Raw genomic sequence first — 25,358 nt, 5'->3', positions numbered from 1 at the left:
TTATATTTTTTCCCCCTTAAGTTCCCGGAAACATCCCTGGAGTAGGCAACCATGCAGACCTTTCCAATCTGGTGCCCTCCAGATGTCAAACTACCAACAGCTATCCTCATCCCACCCTTGATCATCACTGTTAACACAAAAATTGTTGTTGTTGTGTGCCTTCAAGGGGTTTCTGATTTATGGTGACCCTAAGGCCATGGGGTTTTGGGGGCCAAGAGGGTATGACTTGCTCCAGGTCATCCAGCAGGTTTCTATGGCCAAGCGGAACTGAACCCTGATCTCCAGAGTCCCAGTCCCACACTCAAACCACTACACCTTTCTATGGTCCAAAACACACTGTAGAAATAATCCTATTTGAGACCACTTTAACTGCACTGACTCAGTGATAGGGAATCCTGAGAATTATAGTTGATTGTTCCACTAGAGCTCTCTGACACAGAAGGTTCAATGTCTTCCAAAACGACAGTTTCCAGAATCTCCTAGTGCTGAGCCAGGTTAAAGCTGACCGCACTTAAAGCAGACACAGACTGGAGGGTTTCTGCAGTGTGTTTTGGACCTACATAAATCTTTCTAAAGTGCTTCATGCAGATTATCTCTGTAATCGTTACAACAGAGATGGGGACATCTTGGGCTCTTCAGACACTTTCGATTTGTTGTTAACTGCTTTCAAGTCAAATCTGATTCATGGCAATCCCTTGGATGAGACATCTCCAAGACCTCCTATCTTTAACCACTCTGTATTCTATTCTGCATTAACTCTTCTGCATAAATAGGCGCCTTCAGACTCCTAGTGGTAGCCTCCATGATTGAATCTATCCATCTGGTATGTGATCTACCTCTTTTTCTCCTACCATCCACCTTTCCAAGTATTGTCTATTCTAGTGAGCCATGTCTTCTCAATTTGGCCATCCTTGGGGCATAGAGAGACGCGCTGTGTCCACTACGACCACGTGCAAAGTTGATCCACGCAGGCAAGACGCCACGAGAAGGCTCTTGGAGAGACGTCTGCAATGGCTTCAGGCTGAGAAGGAAAAATTCCTCCCCAGCAAGCTGACCAGCCTTGAGCTCCCAGCTTGAAGAAATAAACACTGCTGGACAGCAAGGCTCTCTTGAACACGAGGGCTTTTAATCACTTGTTGCAAGCTATATACAAGATCGCACAGAGTACCAGACAGCCATCTTGGATACTCACAGCTCTATATACAAACAAACAAAGTGCTTTGCCAGTCACCGACCACAACAACCCAACAACTGAGATAGTCACCTTCTCCCTTATATAGATGGTCTTCTGTGAAGTTATGTGATAGCCATGCCACCAATGAAACCTTGCTGGTTTCATATCTAGTGCATGTTGCATCATACTGTATCCCATGATGCACCCCTTCACTGACTTCACCTACTGTGCATGTTGCATGAGATTTCCCATGATGCATAGCTTCCAAATGCTCACTCACGCACACCTGCCACTTGAACTGTAGTTACCTCTGCTCCAGTTCCACCTAGTGGCCACATCCATGTCATTTCCAAGGCCAAGTGTGCCACATGGTCCTGACAATCCTAGCTTCTATGAAGACCTCAGGCTTGATCTGTTCCATTACCCATTTGTTTGCTTTCCATGGTATCCTTAGCATTCTTCTCCAGCCCCACATCTCCAGTGATTTGACCAGTGACATAAAACTACAGTCCACAGCAATACAATGACTCAGTGTGTGTGTGTGTGTGTGTGTGTGTTGTGTGCCTTCAAGTCATTTCTGACTTATGGCGAGCCTAAGTTGAACTGATCAGGGAGTTTCCTTGGCAGAATTTAGAATCTGGAAGAGACCCTAAGGGCCAACCAGTCCATCCTTCTGCCATTTCAAAGGTTTGCCATTGCCTTCCTCTGAGGGTATGTGACTTGCCCAAGGTACCCCAGTGGGTTTCATGGCCAAGTTAGGAATCAAACCTTCATCTCCAGAGTCGTAGTCCAACCCTCAAACTACTGTGCCATACTGGCAATTACTACAGTGCCACAATCCCTTTCCAAAGGATGTGCCAGTGGGACTGTTGGGAGCTGGAGGTTTTACTCCATGCATCTGAAGCAAGCTAACTGAAATAAAAGCTCACGTGGAAATAAATTGGGTAATCTTAAAGCTGTCATAGAACTCTTTTTCTCTCCTCTTCCTTCCTTCCCTCCCTTTTATACTGGAAAGGATTAATATAATCATCAATGAAAACTATTCCACTCAATGGCAAAAGATCCCCTCCTCCCTGACCTGAGATAAGTCAGTATCCTTATTGTAAACATGCAGAGGTAGATGTGTTGGCCATTTAATAAGTGCAAACAAAAATCCATCAGTGATACCTTTATTGCCCAACTGAAATGCACAATATACTTGTTGCAAGCTTTTGAAGCTCCATGGGCTTCTTCATCAGGCAAGATGTTACAATACAACTGTTAGATGGATTTGTAATTTGTTGACTGGCCGAATCCAAAGCGTGCTCAACAATGGCTCCTTTTCATCCTGGAGAGAAGTGACCAGTGGGGTCCCTCAGGGCTCTGTCCTGGGCCCAGTGCTATTCAACATCTTCATCAATGACTTGGAGGACAAAATTGGGGGCATATTTATCAAATTTGCAGATGACACCAAATTAGGAGGAATAGCTAATGCTCCAGAGGACAGGATCAACATTCAAAATGACCTGAATAGACTAGAAAACTGGGCCAAGGCTAACAAAATGAAATTCAACACGGAGAAAGGTAAGGTACTGCATTTAGGGCGGAAAAATGAAATGCACAGATATAGGATGGGGGACCCCTGGCTGAATGAAACTACATGTGAAAGGGATCTGGGAGTCCAAGTAGACCACAGATTGAAAATGAGTCAACAGTGTGATGCTGCAGCTAAAAAGGCCAATGCAATTTTAGGCTGCATCAATAAAAGTATGGTGTCTAGATCAAGAAAAGTAATAGTGCCAATCTGTTCTGGTCAGGCCACACCTGGAATATTGTGTCCAGTTCTGGGCACCACAATTCAAAAAGGACATTGAGAAACTGGAGCGTGTCCAGAGGAGGGTGACCAAAATGGTGAAAGGTCTGGAAACCTTGTCCTATGAGGAATGACTCTGGGAGCTGGGGATGTTTAGCCTTGAGAAGGTTAAGAGGTGATATGATAGCCCTGTTTAAATACTTGAAGAGATGTCATATTGAGGAAGGAGCTAACTTGTTTTCTGCTGCTCCAGAGACTAGAACACGGAACAATGGATGCAAGCTGCAGGAAAAGAGATTCCTCCTCAGCATGAGGAGGAAGTTCCTGAGAGTAAGGGCTGTTCGACAGTGGAACACACTCCTTCCTCGGAGTGTAGTGGAGTCTCCTTCCTTGGAGGTCTTCAAACGGAGGCTGGATGGCCATCTGTCAGGAGTGCTTTGACTGAGAGTTCCTGCATGGCAGAATGGGGTGGGAATGAGTGGCCCTTGCGGTCTCTTCCAACTCTAGGATGCTATGATGCCTATAGCTTTGGGGAGCCGCTGAGGAGGACACCTTTCCAGCAGCCAGTGAAGAAACATGATAGCCTTTGCGCATGCGCGGCCTCCCCTTGCCATAGGGCTGAGCCTAGGACGGCGGGGCGGGGCAGTATAACGTCACCGTCGGGGGCGGGGCCTGGGAGGCAGAGTGGGCGGGGCCTAAATGCGGGCCTAGCGCAAGGCAGGCCTCGGTGGCGGTGGGCTCTGAGGAGAAGGAGGCTTCGAGGTCGGAGCGATGGTCGGCATTCCGGGAGCCCCTCAGTGTAAGGCGCTGCTTCCCCTCCTCCTCCTCCCCTGTTTTGCCTTGTGTTTCTGTGGGTGATCGTAGCTTCCCCAAATATCCTCCATTTCGAATCTGCTACCTTGCTCTGAGTGCATATAGCTTTTTGGGGGGACCTGTCCTCCATTTCAGCCTCCTTCTGTCCGGGAGGAATCCCCAGGTGTCCTCCATTGCGAATTTAGTGTCGGCTTTTTTTATGTAGTCGTGTCCTACATTTTTCTTTAGGGTCCTCCATATTGGGGCAACTTGTGACCAGGCACGTCCTCCTTTTCCAGGACGTGTCCTCCATCCCAGGCGGAATTCCCAACCGTCCTCCATTTCTAATTTACATTTCTATGTATTTATATTTCTGTTAATGGTTTTAAGCTCTTTTTTATGCAGTCGTGTCCTACATTTTTCTTCAGGGCCCTCCATACCGGGGTGCTTTGTCCTCCTCTCCGGCCAGAAGGCGTCCTCCTTTTCCAGGACGTGTCCTCCATCCCAGCTGTCATCTGCCCAGGAGGAATTCCCAACTGTCCTCCATTTCTAATTTGCATTTCTATTTCTGAGAGTGGTTCTAGCTTTGCACTTGGTCGTGTCCTACATTCTTTCTTAAGGTTTCCTCATTTGGGGGGTGCCTTGTCCTCCTCAGCAGTTAGCGCAGGGGAACCAGACCCGTCCTCCTTTTCCAGGACGTGCCCTCCATTCCAGCCATCTGCCCAGGAAGAATTCCCAAATGCCCTCCATATTGAGCAGGACGAAGAAGCATGGATTTATATTCATACGAATGTATAGAGAGACAATATGTCAACATTATAGCCTTTAATGTGTTGTAACGTCTTACCTGTTTCTTTAATGTCCTCCATTTTTGCCGCTCCTTGCCCTCCTTTGCATCGAGGGAGGGCATCTGGTCCCCTGCCTTGGGCTGGCTTCTCTTTCCCTCCTGACAGCCCTCCTCTCTTGGTCAGAATGTTGTTGTTGTTGTTGTTGTTATCTATTGTATTTATACCCCACTCTTTAGAAATGCTTCCAGAGCGGCTTGCAAATTGTTGGTAGGTAGAGAGATCTTGCAGCACCTCTGAGACTGACTGGAAGAAAGAAGGTGGCAGCATGAGCTTTGCTAGACTGAAGTCTACTTCTGAGGAATCTGCATCTGAGGAAGTAGACTTAAGTCTGGGAAAGCTCATGCTGCCAGCTTCTTTCTTCCAGTCAGTCTCTACATACCGATTCCACACACCAAGGCTATGTCTTTGTAAAACTGTTGTCTTACTAGTTTTGCGAGATTATGTTTGGGTGTGTGTGTGTTGCATGCCTTCAAATTGTTTCCAGCTGATGGTGACCCTAGGGCAAAGCTGTCTAGAGTATTTATACCTTGCTCTTCTGCCTCAAGGCTCCCAGAGTGGATTACAAATTGTGAACTGGAAAATTCTGTGCCCCCCAGGCTTACAATCTTAAAAAGACATAACATAAAAGGAGAAGGGAATGACAGTTTTCTTGGCAATGTTTCTTCAGAGGGGGGGTTGCCATTGCCATTCTCTGAGGCTGAGAGGGTGTGACTTGCCCAAAGCCACCCAGTGGGTTTCAATGGCTGAGTGGGGATTCAAGCCCTGAACCCTGGTCTTGACAGTCATAGTCCAACACTCAAACCACTATGCCACACTGGCTCTGGTCAGAATTACCATCAACCCCCCCCCCCCATGGGAAGTGTTGTTGTTGTTGTTATTGTTATGTGCCTTCCCAAGGTCATCTAGTGAGTTTCATGGCTGAGCTGAGAATCAAGCCCTGATCTCCAGACACTCAAATCTTCTGCTCAGGTTCTGGAGGCCCAAGTCTGTGGGTTCTCTGATTCAATCTGACCACCTGGCATGTGGTCTTCCTCTCTCTACTGTCATTCTACTCTCTTTCTACTCTTCCTAGTATCATTGATTCATGCTTTCTCGTGATGTGGCCAAAGTATGATCAATTTAGTCATCCTGGCTTCCAAGGAGAGCTCAAGCATGGTCTTTTCTAGAATCCACTTCTTTGTTTTCTTGGCTGTTCATGATATTCTTGGCACTCTTCCCCAGCACCACATTAAAGATGAGTATGCAAAGGGATCTTGTAACACCTGTGAGACTAACTGAAAGAAAGAAGTTGGTAGCATGAGATTTCAGAGATCTGACCCTACTTCCATGAAAGCTCATGCTGTCAGCTTCTTTCTTTCAGTTAGTCTCAAGGTTGCTTACAAGATGCCTTTGCACACTGGTTTTCCAGACTAACACTGCTATGGCTTTGAATTCTAACATCTCAAATGAGTTGGGTTTCTTTCTATCGGCTTTCTTTATTCTCTTTATTCTTCTTTATTTCATTTCTGTGCTGTATTTCTCCCAGAAAGGGGCCCAGCAATTATGTCCAGCTTATACTTCCTATATTCCCTTTTAGGTCCCAGTTTGTTTTAGATTTGCAATTCTCCCTCCTTCGTTTTTTTAAGTTGTCCTGGTAGCTTCTGCAAAGTCTGTTTGTTTCTACCTCATGTCCCTTTTGCAATCCTTTCCTTTTTGCTCTCAGCCCAGGGCCTCTTTTCTGTTCCTTGCTCCTCTTATCAGTATTCCTTTGGCTTAAGACTCATTTCTTCTAGAAATAATGCTTTCTGCAGGAGACCATCAGTTTACATTCTCTGTATTAGTTTGGTTGGGCATCTTTTGATTTTCTGCTAACATCTGTGTCCAAGGGGAGTTAGACCTAGGGCATTAGAAAGAGTCTAGAAGGCTGCCTGTTCGGATTTTTGCCATAAAATAAAGGTGTTCTGTAAACTCATCACTTAAGGAATGTCAAGAATCTGAATGGCTCCACTGACAATTCACAGAAACCTGATTTATTGGGATGATCAGCTACGTTATATTTTTATAAATGTGCATTTTACTATGATTGCACCCTTGAATTCTCTTTGGGACAGATTTACCTCAGGAGTGGCCCTCTCACTAGAGGAAGTTGAGCATTGAGATCATTTGTACTGAATCTCTGTTGTAGATGAAGATGAGCCAGCTGTGTAATATATATCCTAAGTAATCAAAAGCATCTTGTAGCGCCTTTGAGGCTAAATGTGCAAAATGTAGCATAAGCTTTCATAGACTTGAGGCCTGAACAGATGGGCTGAAAAAGCTGGCTTCCAACATGGCTTGAAGGCATGGCCATTAGACGGCACACGCTCCCAAGAAGCTGGGCAGAAGCTGCTTCCAGGCGGCCCAAACCTTTTCCGCTCCTATTTGGGGTGGCGGTGTAGGACACCCTTGGGACTGTAGTATGTGCTTGCCATGGTCCCATGGCATCTTGGACAGGGGCAGCTTCGAGCTGGCACTTCATGGCCATCTGTTTCAGTCCTTGGTCTGCTTCCACAGATGCATGGAATAGACTGATCCTAACTATATAATTTGCAAGTAAACTATAAAGTTAATTGTGGCTTAGAATGTGTGGCCCCTCATTCAGCATAGCCAATTGTGAGGGAGGATGGGAGCTATATTCTGGCAACTTCTGCAGTTCTCTATCCTTATCCTAGGAAGTGGCCATAGAATTACAGTTTTAGAAAGTCAATTTTCTTGGACTAACCGGAACAGTCTCTTCTCCTCCTTGAAGTACATCTTCCTCCACATGCTCTTACTCATTGCTGGTTAATTATTACAGTCCGTCCTCACCTTGCGCGGGGGATCCGTTCCGGATCCCTCCGCGTAAGGCGAATTCCGGCTATGCTCGAGCCCCATTGGAAACAATGGGGCTCGTGTGCGGCGGCGTGGACGCGCGTGGGGCGCAACGGGCGTGCGCACCCATTCAATTGAATGGGACGGGCCGCCCCGTGCGCGCCCCGCGGCTTGAGAGTGTATGCTCAAGGCCGCGTAAGGCACGCCCGCGTATGGCGCGGGCGCGCTGTATACTATGCTGCCACAGCATTTATTTGTGTTAAGACTGAGCAGAAGCAAAATTGTTAACCGTTGTTTTTGGTTTAGTACAGTTGAGTAGGATTAGCACATCTCTCCAGATGGAATCTTCGTATATAAAAAAATTATTCATGCTGTGGGGGTTGGAAACTGCATTTGTTGCTGTGCTGTCTGCAGCAGTAACATGCCCTGAGAAAGGAGGTCAAAGTAATCATAAAAAATCTAAATGTTAAACCAGATGGGGAGCGCACAAGAGCCTGATCATGTTGAATTTAAACAGTAGGCCTCACCTACTGTATGGTTTATGCGAAGACTCTGGTCTTAGTATTATGTGTATTTTCACAGTGACTAATTCTCTATGTAACATGTTTTTATTTTGCACTAAACAGCAGCCCAAAATGGTTAGTAAATAAACAGTTGTGGAGAATAGGCACTTCATAATATTACTCTTGAGGTTGAAAGGGATATGCATGTTATTCAGTATTTATGTCATTTAATTTTATTTGTTTGACTTATTTCAAAGATTTATATGCTGCCTTTGGGTGCAGCCTTCACCCCCAAGCAAGTTGCATCAAAACCATGATGGCAGAATGCATCCCACAATCATAGAATACAAAATGAAACTGAAACCTTATGACATTAAAACAGCTGCAGTTTAAACAATACAGTGTTGTGCATGAAACACTTTAAAATAAAACATTTTTCATGATTTGTTTACATTTAATTAATTTAATTAATTTATTTATTTCATTTGTATGTCACCTTTCTCCCAAGAAGAAGCCAAGGTAGCTCACAGGTAAAAAGCATTTCAAGAAACATTACAATAAAAACAAAACATTTAAAATAATCTATAAATCGTATAAAACCACATAAAAATATACAAAAGCTAAAAGGCACGACCAACACAGAGTAGCCCAAATGGGATGTAATGAAAGCATGTGTCACCATAGTCAGATCTGACATCTCAAGAAATGGGCGCAGCTGGCGCACTAGTTTTAGCTGCGCATAAATAAATATTCTTTCATTCTTGCTGCTGTAGAATCATAGAATCTTAGAGCTGGAAAAGACCACAAGGGCCATTTGGTTCAATCTGCCGTGCAGAAAAGCACATCTACAGCACTCCTGAAGGAAGTATCTCCACCTCTGTTTAAAGATCTTCAAATGAGTATCCACCAGAGGCAGCTCTTCCACTGTCCAGCAGCTCATACAGTAAATTAGTTTTAGGCAGAATCTCTTTTCTTGTAATTTGAATTCATATTCTGGAGCAGCAGAAAGCAAGCGAATTCCACCTTCTGCATGGCATCCCTTCATATATTTAAAGATGGCTGTCATGTCACTTTTTAGTCTTCACTAGGCTTAACATGCACATCCTCCCAAGCTGGTTCTCATAGGTAACTATACAGACAGACTGTTGTAGGTGTTACATATTCCAATTTCTTTGCTACTGTTGCATTACAGTACTTTGCTTTCTTTCTCAAACATAGGGGCATGGACATTGTGCTTCTCAGATCATGGGAAATATTGGTTTTTATGGGAAGGAGGTTATTTATATCTTGCCATCCTTCCAAATATCTCAGTGTGCCAGATATGGCTGCCCTTCACAAAACACCCTGTGAGACTGGAGAGGATCAAAGCAAAAAAACAAAACAAACTGGCACAAGGTCATCCAGTGAATTTTGTGAGGTAGGGGTTACTAGAATTTGGATTGTGAGGGCTGTGTTATTCCCCATAATTGGTTGTATCTAGGATCTTCTTGCAAGGTTGAAGTGGCTATTTAGTTGTGCCGGTTTGTTTGCCCATAAAATGGGGTACAAGTTATGCTTCTTTTGGTCTTTCTTTGATCCTTTATCCCTTGGTATGAAATTGGTGGACTAGAATTTAGCATACTACTTCTTGCATCTGATTAACTGGGATCTTTTACTTGAACATTTATGCTACAATAAATCTGTTTCTCTTTAAGGTGCCACTGAATACTTTGTTTCTGCTACAGTAGGCTAACCCAGCTTTCCTTCTGGAAGTTCTTAGGCACATTCCTAAAAGTTCTGCAAGTTCAGTGAAGCCACATCTGTTTCTCAATATGTTTCTTATTTCTTCCCAACATCCACTAAAGCCTTCACATTTCTGTTGTAACTTGTTTGACTGTAGTGTTGTTTCCCATGTGTCTAGTACTCTGATCCAGTAAAAAACAGGGTTTTCTACAGAGGATGAACATGTGTTTAAGAGAGTTCAAAAATGGAATGAAAAAGCTGGAGGAGGATAAAGCAAGAGATACTCATATCATCTGCACATTTCTTTTCAAATTTGTTGATGGCCTTTAGAGTGGTTGTTCTTTGCTGGAGACAAAGTAATGAGCTTGCCTAACTTCAAGTTAGAGTGCCATCATGGTGTAGTGGTTTGAGGGTTGGACTATGTGACTGGGAACCTTTAAAAAGCTGACTAGTTTGGAGTGAAGGGAAGCTTGATAGCTTGACACTAGAAACCAGGGTTTGAATTGAGACTCAGCCATGGAAACCCATTTTAACTGGCTGAAGAAGAAAGGTGTTCAATGGGTGTGCGGTTTTTTAAAAATAGCAATAGTAAGTACATTTCTATACCGCTTATCAGTGCACTTAAGCACTCCCTAAGTGGTTTACAATGTGTATAAGCTAATCGCCCCCAGCAATCTCGGTACTCATTTTAGCAACCTCAAAAGGATGCAGACCTGAATCGAGCTTGAGCCCCTGGGCTGGGATTGAACTCGCAACCTTATGGTTTGTGAGTGACTGGCTGTAGTAAAGGTATTTAACCACTGCACCACCAGTACTCCTGGTGTTATTTGTTATATATGTTTCATAGTTTTCAAAAGCATTATCTTAATTGGTTTGATTGTTCAGTTTTCTAATTGTTTATATCACATACTGTTTTATCAATTTTGTTAGAATGTTTTGTCTGAGTCTGGGAAATAAATTAAAAAAAATTAAAATTAAAAATATTTTTTGTTCCTGCAAATCAGATTTCATAAAGCCATTATTAAAACTTAACAGAGTTATTTTTTGGACTCCCATATCCATGTGCATTAATTTATGTGCCTTAATCTACTGAAGAAGTGGACTGTTATCAGTGAAAGGTCATGCTAAAACAAACCTGTTGATCTCAGGTGTGCAGCTGGATTCCTTCATCTCCCCGCTTTTCATTTTTTGCTGAAACATACTAAGGGCCCGAATAGACAGGCCAAAATAAAGCTCCTTGGGGTCACTATGGAGGTATGCTGATTAAATGATGCACATGTCCTAAGAGGCCAGAAACTGCAGCAAAGCCACACTCCAATCCTAAGGTCTGGAGCACAGCTTTGACGCAGCTTCTGGACTCTTCTGTTTGAAAGCTAATCAGTCTTATGCAGTACTGTTACTTGGCAGTAAGCCCTATTGGATACAGCTGGAAGAAGCTGACATTGTATCTATAAAAATGTTCACAATCAGGACTGACTGAATGATAATGGTGAGGAAGAAGTAATTTGCATTTCTTCTGACTATGCCCTCAGGCACTATGACAACTGTTATGACAAGTCATTTTAACAGTATTGAATAGAATATGGCAGATTTTACAATTTCTTTGGCTCTTTAATATAAGCAGAGGTAAAAATGTACCTGCAAGTAGGCTAAATTTATTATGGCCTGCCTGTCAGTCTTAAGTGCCTCCCAACCTTAAAAATAGTTTGGAAGACTTTAGCAGGAGTATTCCATTTTCTGGTTGTCCTGCTGTACTTTTAAAAGATCAGTGTTCACTATCAGAAGAACAAGGGAAAGAGACTCCCACTGTGGCATGGAGAGGCAGTGTGTAGCAGAATGTATCAAGGGCATTTCTTTCAGAAAGGGGATGAAGGCCTTCAACTTGTGAAGGAGATGGAAGAGGGGATGGCATCAAAGTCATAGTAAGGAAACATGGAAACAAAGTTGTGTGTGTGTGTGTGTGTGTGTGTGAGAGAGAGAGAGAGAGAGAGACAGACAGACAGACAGACAGACAGACAGACAGCTGCTATGATGCGGAAGCCTGGGGGCCACCACACCACACAATTATAGCACTATGATTCCACTTTAACTGCTGTGGTTTTGTTCCATGGAGTCCTGGGATTTTCAGTTTAGGGAGGGGTATTTAGAATTATAAGCCAGAGATCTCTAGTGTTTCACTAAATTGCAGATCTTAGGATTTAATAGGAGGTAGCCATGGCAGTTAAAAGTGAAATCTTTGGCGGGATACACACCGCCATATAGTACGTATTGTATACGTACTAGGGTTAGGAAGGGGCGGTGCTTCCGCACCCCCCTAACCCTAGTACGTATACAATACGTACAAGATGGCGGCACCCCTTCCACATGGGCGCCGCCATCTTTACGTACTGGACGCATAGCGTCCAGATGTGTTGCGGCGCCTATGACGTCGTGAATGCGCCAGCGGCGCCTCGTGACGTCATCAGTGCGCCGCGAAAAAAGCTCCGAAATGGAGCTTCTTTTTTGCTCTGCGCGGGAGCCGCGCGGTTTGGCTGCTGCAGCTCCCGCACGGAGCAAATGGCGCCGGCGGGGGAACGCCGCAAAGCGGCGGTTTGTATCCCACCATAGTATCACAACTGTGCAGTGTTAAAAGGTTCCTAATGAATGGATAGCATGAGAAATCACCCATTGTCTGTCAATTCTTGCATCTGCATTGAAGGGCAACTGAACATTTCCTTTGTCCAGAACAGGCTTGTGTACTTCATGCAGGTGCCCCCAGCCCCTCAATAAAGTCCATCCTTCTTGGATTCCACCAACCATCCCTAAATTGCCTGGTTTTTCTGTAGTTAGTGCTTAGGGGTTCCTGCTTAAAATGGTCCTTGTGGTCCCCTCCAAATCTTAAGATTTCTTATTCCATGTTTCAAGAAAGGGAAAGGTGTCTTCAAGTAGCAATAGATTCCTCTTTGATTCCAAGTGTAACACGTCCTGCAGATGTTAAATGGCTTTCCAAAGGATCTGGACTCATTGTAGAAATTTCAAAGTAACTTGTCTAGCAGTTGAACCTAGCTATGGTTACAAGATGCTATTTTGGTATGTGGTGTTGGTGTAGAATTCAGCAGTAGTGAAAAGATGCTGTTTTAAAACTACCTGTCAAAGATGTGAAAATGGTGCCATTTTGGAATCACTTGTCAAAATTGCATGATGGAGAAGGAAATATGTTGTAGAACTCAAGCCACTACTGAATGAATTCAAATTCTAAATTGTTCACAGTGTTTATATTTGTAGTAGGGAATATATTTGGACTTTGTTGTTGTTGTATGCCTTCAGGTTTCCGACTTATGGTGACTCCAGGGCGAACCTTTCATTGGGTTTTCTTGGCAAGATTTGTTCTAATTCTGTGAGATTCCTACGGCCATGGAAAAGTTCTTGGTATTTTTACACTGCAGATTTGTTGTTGTTGCTTATCACTGAATGAAAAGGAAACGACTTAATTTAGTGATGCATTTTCACCTAAAATATAACCTCCAATTCTGCTTACATAAAGACTCCAGTTTCTTTGTGTTCTGCTTCAGGAATTTTAGGCAAATCTTGCTTAGGCCAGAGGACGATCTCTGAGCTACAAACAGTCCTGTTTTTTCAGAGACTGGGGAGGAGGACAACCATTTTGTATCCTGTCCAGCAGGCATTGCTAGTGTCCTGTGATACTTGCATACGTTCCTATGATTTGTTATTCTTGCTTTATCTATCTTGGATCTGTCTTAGTTTTACTGCACACCTCATGGCTTAAACACTGAACCAGATTTTTGGAGTTCTGTGTTTCCTCTGCACTCATCTATAAAGTAAAACAAAATGCCTACCTAGGCTGTTGAAGAGTTCTGGAGAACTCAAAAAGTCTGTATATTCTTGTGGAATTGTGGTTGATCCTAATAAAGGCATTGCCTCCTTTTGAATTTTGAATTTTATTTTGATTATATGGATTAGCATTGCTACCTTCATTTTGATATGTTCACTGACCACAAGTTACAAAAAACAGCTTCATAAACAGAAGAGAGGCATCCAAGCAAGTCCCTGGCAGCCCCCCCCCCTCTTGTGATGGGCTTGCTTTCAGTTGCTGATTGGGGGTTTATTCTGATTGCTGAAGTGCATCTTATGGTTGCCTGAGGGAGCCTTCAAGAAATGGCTTCCCATGTTGAATTATTTCCTCTATGGGTGCTCTCTGGAAATACTGCCACACATCCCATGAAATTGTGAATCTCTCTGGCAACTGCTTGAACTTTGGGGTTGAAGGATTGAAGACTCTCAGAGTGATGAACTGAGTCATAGGACAAATACCTGCAGGATTTTCATAGATTCCGCTGCGAGGAGTCTGTTTTGGTGAGCATGCTAGCGATGACATAAATGTGCTCTGCCTCATGACATTTATCCATGAATAACCTTTTCACGAGCAGCAGATGAGGGAAGGTTGAAGCAGCTCTTCCTTCCACTGGTTCTCTGCTTTAGATATAGATTCCCAGCTTCTTGTCCCAGCCACAGAATTTCTAACCTGTTTGTGATGATAAAGAAAAAAGCCTGTTGGGATTACAGAACATGCATTGCATACAGTGTTGTGTAAAGGTGTTGTTGCAACAAAAGATCATTATAAATAGAGCTACAGTTGCCCCTCCATATCCACAGATTCCTTATCCACGGATTTAATCATCCACAGCTTGAACACGTTTTAAGAAGTCCAAAAGTAGACCGTGAAGGTAGTAGCCACTTTTTCACATTCTTGTTACCCAGTTACTGCTACGGAGAAGCATATGGTTTTCTGTTACTGGAGGTATTACATATTTTGTTGTTGATGTTATTGTTGTTGTTTTTGTGTCCCTCCAAGTCATTTTTGACTTATGGTAGGTAACCCTAGCACAAACTTATCATGGGGTTTTCTTGGCAACTTTTTTCAGAGGGGATTTGCCATGGCAGTCTCCTGAGGCTGAGAAAGTGTAACTTGCCCAAGATCACCCAGTGTTTTTTATGTTCAAGAGGGGATTTGAACCCTGGTCTCCCAGAGTCTTAGTCCAGTGTATAAAACTCCACACCATACTGGTCCTGTAGTATATATTATATATAGCCATGATAATTATTTGCCTTTTGGAATTTTCTTTCATAAAATTTCATGAAAATATGTAATTTTGGCAGTTTACAGACTGCCCAAAAAGGGCAGTCTGCTGCTGCCTCCATTTCCGCCACTGGGAAGCCTCAGTCTCCAAACGGGGAGGCTTCCTGCCAGCGAAAAAAGAAGCTGCAAAAGGCGGCTTCATTTTGCATCGCGCTTGTGATGCACGAGTGCGCAAATGGTGCACTCACGATCTCACAAGCGCAGGGGGACGTGCGGACGCTAAGCGTCCGTCCCGTCAAAATGGCGGCGCCCATGTGTATAGGCCGCCACCATTTTTACGCCCCATCACGTGCTAGGGGTGAGGCCGGTATGGACGCTAGGTCCTCGGCCAACCCCTAGCACGTGATGGGGCGGTGCAAAGGCCCGTCTAGAACGGGCCTTTATTTTAAAGCTGACCACATTAGTACAGTGGTACCCCGGGATACGAATTGATCGCGTTACGAAATTTCCGGGGTACGAAAAAGTTAGATTGGAAAAAACTGTTCCGGGTAACGAAAGATTTTTCGGGTTACGAAATTCATTTCGGCGCGAAATTTAAATGCGAAGCGCGGCTAGCGGCTTTCCAGCGCTAACGGAAAGCCTTTTCGGGTTGCGAAATGTATCGGGTTACGAACGGCGCCGCGGAACGAATTAATTTCGTAACCCGAGGTAGCACTGTAGGCACCATCCTATCTTGTAATAGTGAATTTCATAGTTTTACTTTTCAGCTTCACTGGATAAGGATAGATTTTAGGACTTTGAGAGAAGGAGTAGAGTTGCCTATGAAAACAATTTGGAAGTTTTAGTTAGTGCAGAATTTAATGGCCAAAATTATGATTGACACTCTTCACTCAGATCATGCTTTATCTGAAAAGAACTTCACTGATTGCTGATTATCCTCTGGGCCCAGTTCAGAGTGCTGCTACAGCGCGCCCGTGCCATACGTGGGCGCGCCATACGCGGCCTTGAGCATACGCGCTCAAGCCATGGGGCGCACGCGGGGTGGAAGGGGCAGCACGTCCCATTCAATTGAATGGGCACGCGCACCCGTTGCGCCCCGCGCTCCCGCCCCGCCGTGCACGAGCCCCATTGTTTCCAATGGGGCTCAAGCATAGGCGGAATTCGCCTTACGCGGCGGGATCCGGAACGGATCCCCCGCATAAGGCGAGGATGGACTGTACTTCTCTTGAAGTCACAAATGGCTTGAGATCCAAGTATTTAAAGGACTGCCTCCTTCCATACCAGTCTGGCTGCATGCTAAGGTCATAGGACGGGAGGGCTTATTTGGTTATCATGCTTCACCTGTGTAGCATACTCTGTTTGAGTCATAGTCTTTAAATAACCCACTCTTTCTTTAAATTGACATTGTTGTTGTGTGTCTTCAAGTCATTTCAAACTTATGGTGACCCTGAGGAGACTCACTCTATCACGAGGTTTCTTGGCAAGATTTCTTCAGAGGGAGTTTGCCTTTGCCTTCCACTGAGGCTGTGAGAATGCTACTTGCCCCAGATCACCCAGTGGGTTTTCAAGGCTGAATGGGTTTCTAGTCCTGGTCTCCAGAGTCGTTGACCAGTTCTCACACTACTACATCACACTGGCTCTCTTTCTCTGTGTAAACTCATATACTACCCAACAATTCCTTGTGCACCATAATGTCTTTAGTAAGGTGCCATCATTCCTCTCATGCAGGGTTTATATTATTTGTTCTTGCACAAAATGGTTTTCAAGCACTATAAAACAATAACAGATGGGGAATGACTTGCTTAGGCTTCTAATGGAACAGTGAATCAGAAAGGTAGATAAAAAAGTGAGTCATGTTTTTATTGTGTTAATATCTATCCAGAGGTCCAAGACATTCAGTTTAATGTCACCTGTCTGTCTGCTTGTAAGATCCTTGAGTCTTCAATTGAACTCCATAAGAGAAAACTCAGCAATTAGAGGTACAAGAGTTAAGGGTCAAGAGATTAAGCTGAAAGCTTTCGCAGATGACCTGGTTATTATCTTGGAAAATCCCCTAAAAAGTATTAAGTTTCTTTTTCAAGAACTGGAAAATTTTGGGAATTTGGCTGGTTTTAAATAAAGATAAAACATGGCTGTTGACAAAAAATATTAACAAAAATGAAGGTGAAAAAATAGAAGAAAAATTGGGTTGTAAAATTAAAGATGTAATTAAATATTTGGGTATCTGGCTTTCAAACAAAACGCCAGATCTTTAAAGTTATCCCTATCAGGTAGAGTAGCGACAATTAAAATGTGTATCCTACCGAAATTGATGTTTTTGTTTCTCAAACTTCCGATAATTCATAATCAGAAATATTTTTACTTTGGGAAACAGAATTTTAAAAATTTTCCTGGGATGGGAAGAGAGTAAGAATTAAATGGTCAATTCTAAAAGATTCTATAAAAAGAGGGGGAATGGCAGCTCCTGACTTTGAACTATACTATAGTGCAGCTTGTATTCTGTGGACCCAAGAGTGGTTTAAACCAAAAAAAAATACAAAAAACATATTATTAGAACATTATAATTTACAGTATGATTGGCATTCCTATACCTGGTACAACAGTTACAAAAAAGATAGAGGCAATATTAAGGAAATCATTATTTAACAATTGGTTAAAAGTAAAACAAAAGTTCTACTCAGGCATTCCCCTTTGGGCTTCCTCACAAGAGGCCTTCTTAAATCAAGGGGAAAAGGATTATAAGTGGCTTACATATAAAGACGTATTAACCCATGATAACAAGGGTAAACTCAAATTAAGATCAATAGAAGAGTTAGCTAAACAGACAGGGGAAAATGCAATGGTTGACCTATTCGCAACTTAAACAGAGATTTAAGGAGGATGATAACCTAATAGGTTTTGAAAAAGAAGAAAATGACTTAGACAAAATAATGTTAAAACTGGAAAGAAAAAAAATAGTAACTTATATAGCATATTATTGAAAAGAAATTTAGAAGAAGAAATAAAAGAATGTATGGTAAAATGGGCACAAGAACTGGGACATAATATAGATTTAGAAAAATGGAGAAAAGCAAGAATAAAAACAAGGAAATTTACAGTTGCCCAAATATTAAAAGAAAACTATTTTAAAGTGGTAGATAGATGGTACATCACTCCTTCTAAAATAGACAGAATATATAAACAAAATAATAACAATTGCTGGAGATGTCAAAAAGAAAGAGGATCATATTAGCATATGTGGTGGAATTGCCCAATTACAGAGATGTTTTGGACAATGATCCATTTAGAAATGAAAAAGATGTTAAATATAGAGTTCGATATGAACCCAGAACTATATTTGTTAAACGTAACTTCAGTATTAGGTGAAGAAGGAGAAAAAAAAAGCACTGGAGAATATGACTATCATCTTCCGGCCTGGAAGGGAGTTGACCAGGCAGGCCCAGCTCCACCAGGGCTAGCCTGGAAGAAGAGATTCCTCCCTGCATAACTGTCATCTTCCAGTCTATGAGGGAGTTGGCCAGGCAGGACCAGCTCCACCAGGGCTAGCCTGGAGAAGAAGAGCCCTCCCTCCAGTCCATCTGCTTTGGTCCAGGCCTCAGAGGGAGAGAGGAATGCTGGACCTGAGCCCCTCCCCCCACCATTCCCTTCTCCTTTTGTGTCGTGTCTTTTTAGATTGTAAGCCTGAGGACAGGGAACCGTCTGTTATCCCCTCTGTTGTAAACCACACGGATTCCCAGCGATTGGGCGGTATATAAATAAATCCTATTATTATTATTATTATTATTATTGTTATTTGTAATAACAGCAGCTACAATGCTAGTGGCAAAAAAAATGGAAATCCACATATCCATGTATAGAAGAATGGAAAAATAAAATATTTGAAATGAAGGAATTAGACAGATTAACAGCAATATTAAACAAAAAGGACATGGTTAAATGGGAAAAAGAATGGTGAGGAGTGACGTTCAATTTAATAAACAAATAGAATAGTCAACAGGGGAAACTTTATTTAAGATTTATACAGGTTTAATTATTTGTTTTTATCCTCATTTAATATAAAGACAAATGCTAAATTGATGGTTTAAAAATTAGAGATACTTTTGATAACAACTGATTATGCTAAGTTTAATGTACAGCCCTTCTTATACACGGATTCAATCATACATGGTTTGAAAATGTTCAAAAACAGTATAAATTTCAAATATCAATCCTTGATTTTCCATTTGTTATAAGGGACACCATTTTGCTAAGTCATTATATTTAATGGGACTTGATTTTGTTACCCACGGGGGATCTTGGAACCAAACCCCAGCATATAGCAAGGGTCCACTGTACTTACTCTGCTTATTGAATGTATACTGTATAATTAACTGAATGCATATTGCATTGTACAATCAATGACGTGCGTATTAAGAGAAATATTTTTTTTAAAAGAGTAAGATCCTCGTGTCTGCCTTGCATGTTACAGAAGCTGTCATATTCACATCGGCTCTGCATCTGTTGTTGAATTCTACTTGTCAGTTTTGTGTACATATTGTGCTTCGTCCTGAAAACACTCATAATTTCTGTTAACTGCCCTTCACTAGAACTAACTTCCCAATCCATTACTAGGAAATGGTGTAGATGAGCGCTTTCTATGTATTTGATGTAACAGACTAGCAGAGGATTTTTTCTCAAGATGGCAGGAACTGCTATCACATTTATGTCATATTAGTATCCTATTAACATAGTTTCCAATTATCATTTCATGGCTCCTGGATCAAAACTGCTCCACAGATAATCATTTTGACTAGTGCTACCAGCACTACTGTAAATCTCCCTTGAAATGTTCTGGGCCCCTGTATGCAAAACTGTGTACCTCTCAAGGTTTGGACATTCAGAAGAGGTATGACAGTGAAACAGTTACAGTGGCCTAAACTGAATTGTTAGTCCCAGCTATATTAGAACCACTGAGTAAAAGAGAACTTCACAAATATATCAGTTTCATTGATTTGATATATTTAAGATATACAATTAGATTTATATTTCTGACCCAAAACACGCTGCAGAAACAATCCAATTTGAGACCATTTTAACTTCCCTAGCTCAATGCTAGAGAATTCTGGGAACTATAGTTTTATGAGACACAGCCTTCTCTGTCAGAGAGCTCTGGTGCCACAATAAACTACAATTCCCAGGATTCCCTAGCACTGAGCTAGGGTAAGTTAAAGAGGTCTCAGACTGGATTATTTCTGCAGTATGTTCTGGACTAAAGTCTTTGGAGCAGATTGCTGTCATTTTAAGATAACCATGGTTGTTGATAGTTGATAGTTTCAGACATTTTTCTATTTCCTCTTGTCCTTTGGGGAGTAGCAAAGTAAATATTTAGTATGCTTTGGTATACACCTGATGAAACAACATCTAAAACAGCACTGCTGGTATAAATGCCACTTAGAATCTCAGTCAGCTGTTCTAAAATTCTGACCTTCATTTGAAATCAAAGCTTGGAAAAATTGCTCTTTTGGACTGTAATGCCTGTGGCCTTGCTGATGATTCTGAAAACTGTCACTAAAACAGTGTTTAGAAACTCTGTTTAAAAAGCACACGCAAAATTCTGTGTGTCATTTAATGTTAAGTGAGGATTTTAAAAGTTTTCACTCATTGTACATTACATAGTGGGCTCTGGTGCTACAGATAAATGCTTATCTTGAAATAAATAAAAAATGGGCTGCTTATTTCTTTTCTGTTCCCAGTCTCTTAAGAGGAAGTAGGCATCTCCTTCTTAGCCCTACTGATCATGGAACTTGATGTATAAAGTCCCACAATAGACACTGTTTCTGCTGTCATAACTATTTGGAATAGATTGAACCATTGCTATATGTAAAATATAGATGAAGAAATGGAATGCCTTATTATAGAATTATTTGGCAAATCCTTACTTTGATGGGTTTCAGTTCTCCCTGGCTGGTCAAGAGATGGATCTACAGGGTAAGCTGTTACAGCCTTCCACAACATGATGCTATCTAATCCTAAAACCTCCATTAACATGGCCAGCAGGAAAGGAACATAGGAAATGAAATCCAAAACATCTGGGAGGCACTCGGTTGGGGAAGATTGGTCTGTTGTTTTCATTCCTTCTCTTTACATTTGTCATTGTTGTGAGAATTAAGCTGAAGTGAAATATGGGAGTGAAAGGCACAATTTGGGTTGTTGCTAAATGGGGATCTTTTAATCACATAGCAAGGCACTAAGGAAACTTGGAACACTAATGGATAGTGATATTATGAGATGTGGGTGGGCTGTTTCTTCAGAGAAGAGAAGCTAAAAAAAATCCCACTGGATATATAGAAGTCCAGGATGGTGTTTAAAAGCAGAGCTCTTTAAATCTTGTCCTTAGCCCAGTCTTAAGAGTCCTAAATCCTTTGCATGGGAAAGATATTTGATTTAGCAAGTGCATGGGAGTCCCAGAGGACTTATTCTTCTAAGCCACTGAATTAATTCATGATTATGAGGATCCCTTCAAGAGGTCAAGCAAATGATCTCATGAGGCCTATTGCTATAGCGTAATTGAAGCTAAATTGTGGTGTGGTCTTGATTAGCACTTTGATGGGAAAATATACCACACAGCCCATGTAACAGCATTCGGTGAAGTCATGCTGGCCACATGACCACCAGAGTAGTCCTCAGACAATGCTGGTTCATCGGCTTTGTAACGGAGTTGAGCACTTCCCCCTACAGTTGGTTATGACTAGACATTCATGTCAAGGGACTACCTTTACCTTTACCCATTAATGATGCACCAATCTGTAATAGAAGAGCTGAGAAATAATATTTTCCCCTCTTCTCCTTATGTACTATCACTTATGGGTGAATCTAACTGTGCCAGTTTCTTCTCCAATTCTCATTTTCTTAGAATAACTTTTCTCTGTTTCTGTGGACTTTGGGGCGTACAAGATTTTGTCCCAGCTCTTCTAATCTTAGAACAGACTGTAAGACTCCTCAGGGTAAGAAATAGAGTTTATCTGGTGACATCACCACCTTTTCCAGCATTCCAGTAACAGAAACTTGGGCTAAGCTTGCTTTATCGTTGCCCACATTTTTTTGATTAAAGACACAGCTCAGTAAATATTTTTTAAATGATTGAATTTTGAAGCTATGGAAAACACATGTCAGTAGTCAGAGACACTGAACACTGTGTGTGATCAGACCAAGTCCTGTCTTTGAGCTGAGGGGTGTGAATGTAGATCTGAGAGCTGTGGGTGACAGGTTTATCTAGGATGATTGGCAAGGATTTATAAAGCAAGAGGGGATTTAGTTACTTAGTCCCCCCCTCCTTTCTTCTTCTCTTCCTTTCCTCTTATTCTCAGAAAAAGGAAATTGGGATCACATTAAAGCCCTAATTGGTTTGGCTCCAGCAATAGCTCAGTGGTTGCCAAACAGTTAATTTATTGTGTGAGTTGGGCCATGTGTTGAACAGCAAATGTGTCCTGAGCACAACAAAGTAAAATAAATTTAAAAAGCCTTGTACACTGTACATGTATTCATTCAACAGTTCCTCCCATTTCTTTACGAGTGGACTGTGCACAGGACAAAAGGGAAGTGTAAAAGACAATTCCTGACTGTTCTGCATAATAGTCAACATCTGAAAATCCGGAATCTCACAAACTTCCACGTGGCTTTTTGGGGAAAGCAAACTAGGACTGAATTTTGTCTTTAGCTGTGTTCTCCTCAGAAGGCTACCTTTTTCAAATAGTCTTTTTGCATTTCTTTGCCTTGTTAACCTAATTTAGTGAGGAATTGAGAGTCAGCCTAGTGCAGTAGTTTGAATGTTGGACTAGGACTCTGGAAACCAGAGTTCAGATCCCTGCTCAGCCATGGAAACCCAGTTAGTGACTTTGAGTAAGTCACACTCACTCAGCCTCAGAGGAAGGCAAAGGCAAGCCCCTCTGAACAAAGAAAACTCCATGGCCTGTTACAGACAGCCAAAATAAAGCTGCTTCGAGTCATAGTGGAGGTATGGTATTTCAATGATGCATATGTCCTAAGAGTCCAGAAGCCGCACCAAAGCCACGCTCCAGGCTGGAGCGTGGCTTTGGTACGACTTCTGGATTCTTAGGACGCATGCATCATTGAAATACCATACCTCCACTGTGACTCGAAGCAGCTTTATTTTGGCTGTCTGTAACAGGCCCATGATAGAGTTGTCTTAGGGTCACCATACACCACTTGAAGGCATACAGCAAGAGAAAGCATTAGGTCATACCATTTAAAGTGGAATGCATTTTGGTAAGTTCTGATTCTGACATGAATTTTATCTGAACAGTTGGTTAAAGCTCAGTGGGGACATAACATGTACGCTGACAATAACAGCGACCTTCAGGCAGTCACCTTCTGGTATGACTAGGTGGAGTGGCTTCTCCCCTGGGCATTTTTATCCTTCTCATTAAGTTCTGAGTAAGGAGAAATTGAAACATACTTTTATCTTGCTGGCTTCCTGCAGAATTTGGCTTTGTTCTGGCCAGCAACGCTATACAGCACCATACATGCTGAATTGTAGCGTAGGGTTTTTTAAAATTAAATTTGCCGACATGAGTTGTTTTATACTATTGAATCTACAGTGGACCCTTGTTATACACTGGGGTTTGGTTCCAAGATCCCCTGTGTATAACAAAATCCATGTAAGCTCAAATCCCATTAAATATAGTAACATAGCAAGATGGTGTTCCTTATAAACAATGGAAAATGAAGATTTGATATTTGAAATTTATATATTTTTTTAACATTTTCAAACCGTGTATGCTTGAATCCATGTATAATAAATCCATGTATAAGAAGGGCCAACTGTACTGCCATGGATTTTCTGCCCCCCCTGCATTTGCTGTATTTCTTAATAGGTTTACAGGCATGCCTCATTACTATGTACAGTGCGCCTGCGTTATATGCGGCCTTGAGCATACGTGGAAAGCTCCACAGGAGCGCGTCCCATTCGGATGAATGGGGGCCGCCACCGCCGCATTCACGAGCCCCATTCACTTGAATGGGACTTGAGCATGCGTGGTATTTGGCTTACGTGGGGGGGTCCAGAACGGATCCCCCGCGTAAGCCAAGGGTGCACTGTATTTATGTTAAGTATATCTTTATCACTTCCCAGCCCACAAAGGCTCCTAAGGAGATGATGAAATAAAAACCAATTGCCATGTGGAACATCATGATTTGGCTGACTTGCAGAATCATAGAATCATAGACTTGGAAGAGATTGCAGGGGCCATCCAGTCCAACCCCCTGCCATGCAGGAAATCTAAATCAAAGCATTCCTGACAGATGGCCATCCAGCCTCTGTTTAAAGACCTCTAAGGAAGGGGACTCCACGAAAAGAGATGGGGCCAGCCTGACTTTGTTGGGTAGGGAGTTCCACAGCTGAGGCATTGATACAGAGAAAGCCATTACATCTACCTAATTTCACAAGGTGTTGGTACACGCAACAAGGCCTCCTCTGAAGAGCTCACATTTCTGGCAGGCTCATATGGGAGAAGGCTGTCTTTCAGATACCTTAGCCTCAAGTTGTTTAGAGTTGTGTAGGGCAACACCAGCACCTTGAATTGAGTTGCACACCAAATGGAAATCCAGTATAGTTCTTGCAAGACTGATTTATTTGGTCTCTAAAATGCAGACCCATTTTGCACTAGCCACAGCTTCTGAACGCTTTTCAAGAGTAGCCCCATGTAGAGCATATTACAGACCTAGTCTAATTGAGAGGTAACTCAGACAGATCTCTGGCCAGATATCTCTTCCCCATGAAAGGGCACAGCTGGGCAAAGTTGTCCCTGGCCACTGCAGCAACCTGGCTTTCCAGGAGCAGTGTTGGGTCCAAGAGCCCCCCCCCCCCCCCAAGCTATGAACTTGATCTGTCAGAGGGAATGCAACTCCATCCAGAAAAGGCTGTGATCCCAATCCCAGGTTGTTTTTCCTACTGACCAACAGGACTTCGGTCTTGCCTGGATTAAACCTTAATCTGTTCACCCACATCCAGTCCTTTACTGCATCTAGACAATGATTCAGTGCTACCTCAGCTTCTTAGCATCAGTTTTAAAGGAGAGATAGAGCTGTGTATCATCAGCATACTGATGACAGCCAATGCCAAAGCTCCAGATAGGCTCTCCCGGTGTCTTCAGGTAGATATTGAAAAGCATAGGGAACAATATTGACCCCTGTGGAATCTCACAGGCTAATGACAAAAAGGCTGAACAGTAGTCTCCCAGCATCACCCTCAGGGAACATTCAGCCAAGAAAGCTGAACCACCGCAAAGCAAAGCCCCTGGAACCACTGCAAAGCAATGCCCTTAAGTCCCATATCAGCCAAACAACTCAGAAAGATATCATGGTTGATGGTATCAAATGTCACGGAAAGATCTGGGAAGATCAAGAGGGATTTATGCTTCCTGTCCAGCTGTCAGTGTAGGTCATCCACCAAGGCAACTAAGGCTGTTTCTGTCATATAACCAGGCCTTGAACCCAGATTGGAATGAGTTCAAGTAATCTGTTTTATTGAAGAGAGCCTGGAGTGGTATTGCCACCACTTAGAAAAGGGAGATTTAGAGATTTAGAGACTGGCTGATAGTTGCCTAGGGAGGTGGGGTACAGA

General features: G+C 42.5%; 1 protein-coding gene across 3 annotated transcripts in view; it reads left to right on the top strand.

The window, feature by feature from the left end:
- Positions 1-3,688: 3,688 nt before the first annotated feature.
- Positions 3,689-25,358, top strand: part of CBFA2T2 (CBFA2/RUNX1 partner transcriptional co-repressor 2) — a 122,308-nt gene continuing 100,638 nt past the window's right edge. For all 3 annotated transcript variants that reach the window (XM_089514094.1, XM_089514096.1, XM_089514093.1), the window contains exon 1: positions 3,689-3,765. In XM_089514094.1, the coding sequence (XP_089370220.1) occupies positions 3,738-3,765 (28 nt within the window). In that variant the 5' untranslated portion in view covers positions 3,689-3,737. The remainder of the gene's footprint in view (positions 3,766-25,358) is intronic.

This window comes from Sceloporus occidentalis, unplaced genomic scaffold (assembly GCF_023333645.1).
Source record: "Sceloporus occidentalis isolate IW3139 unplaced genomic scaffold, rSceOcc1.0.p SCAF_3, whole genome shotgun sequence".
Classification (NCBI taxonomy): Eukaryota; Metazoa; Chordata; class Lepidosauria; order Squamata; family Phrynosomatidae; genus Sceloporus; species Sceloporus occidentalis.
Note: the sequence above shows the minus strand (reverse complement) of the source record. Positions and strands in the feature narration are given on the sequence as shown.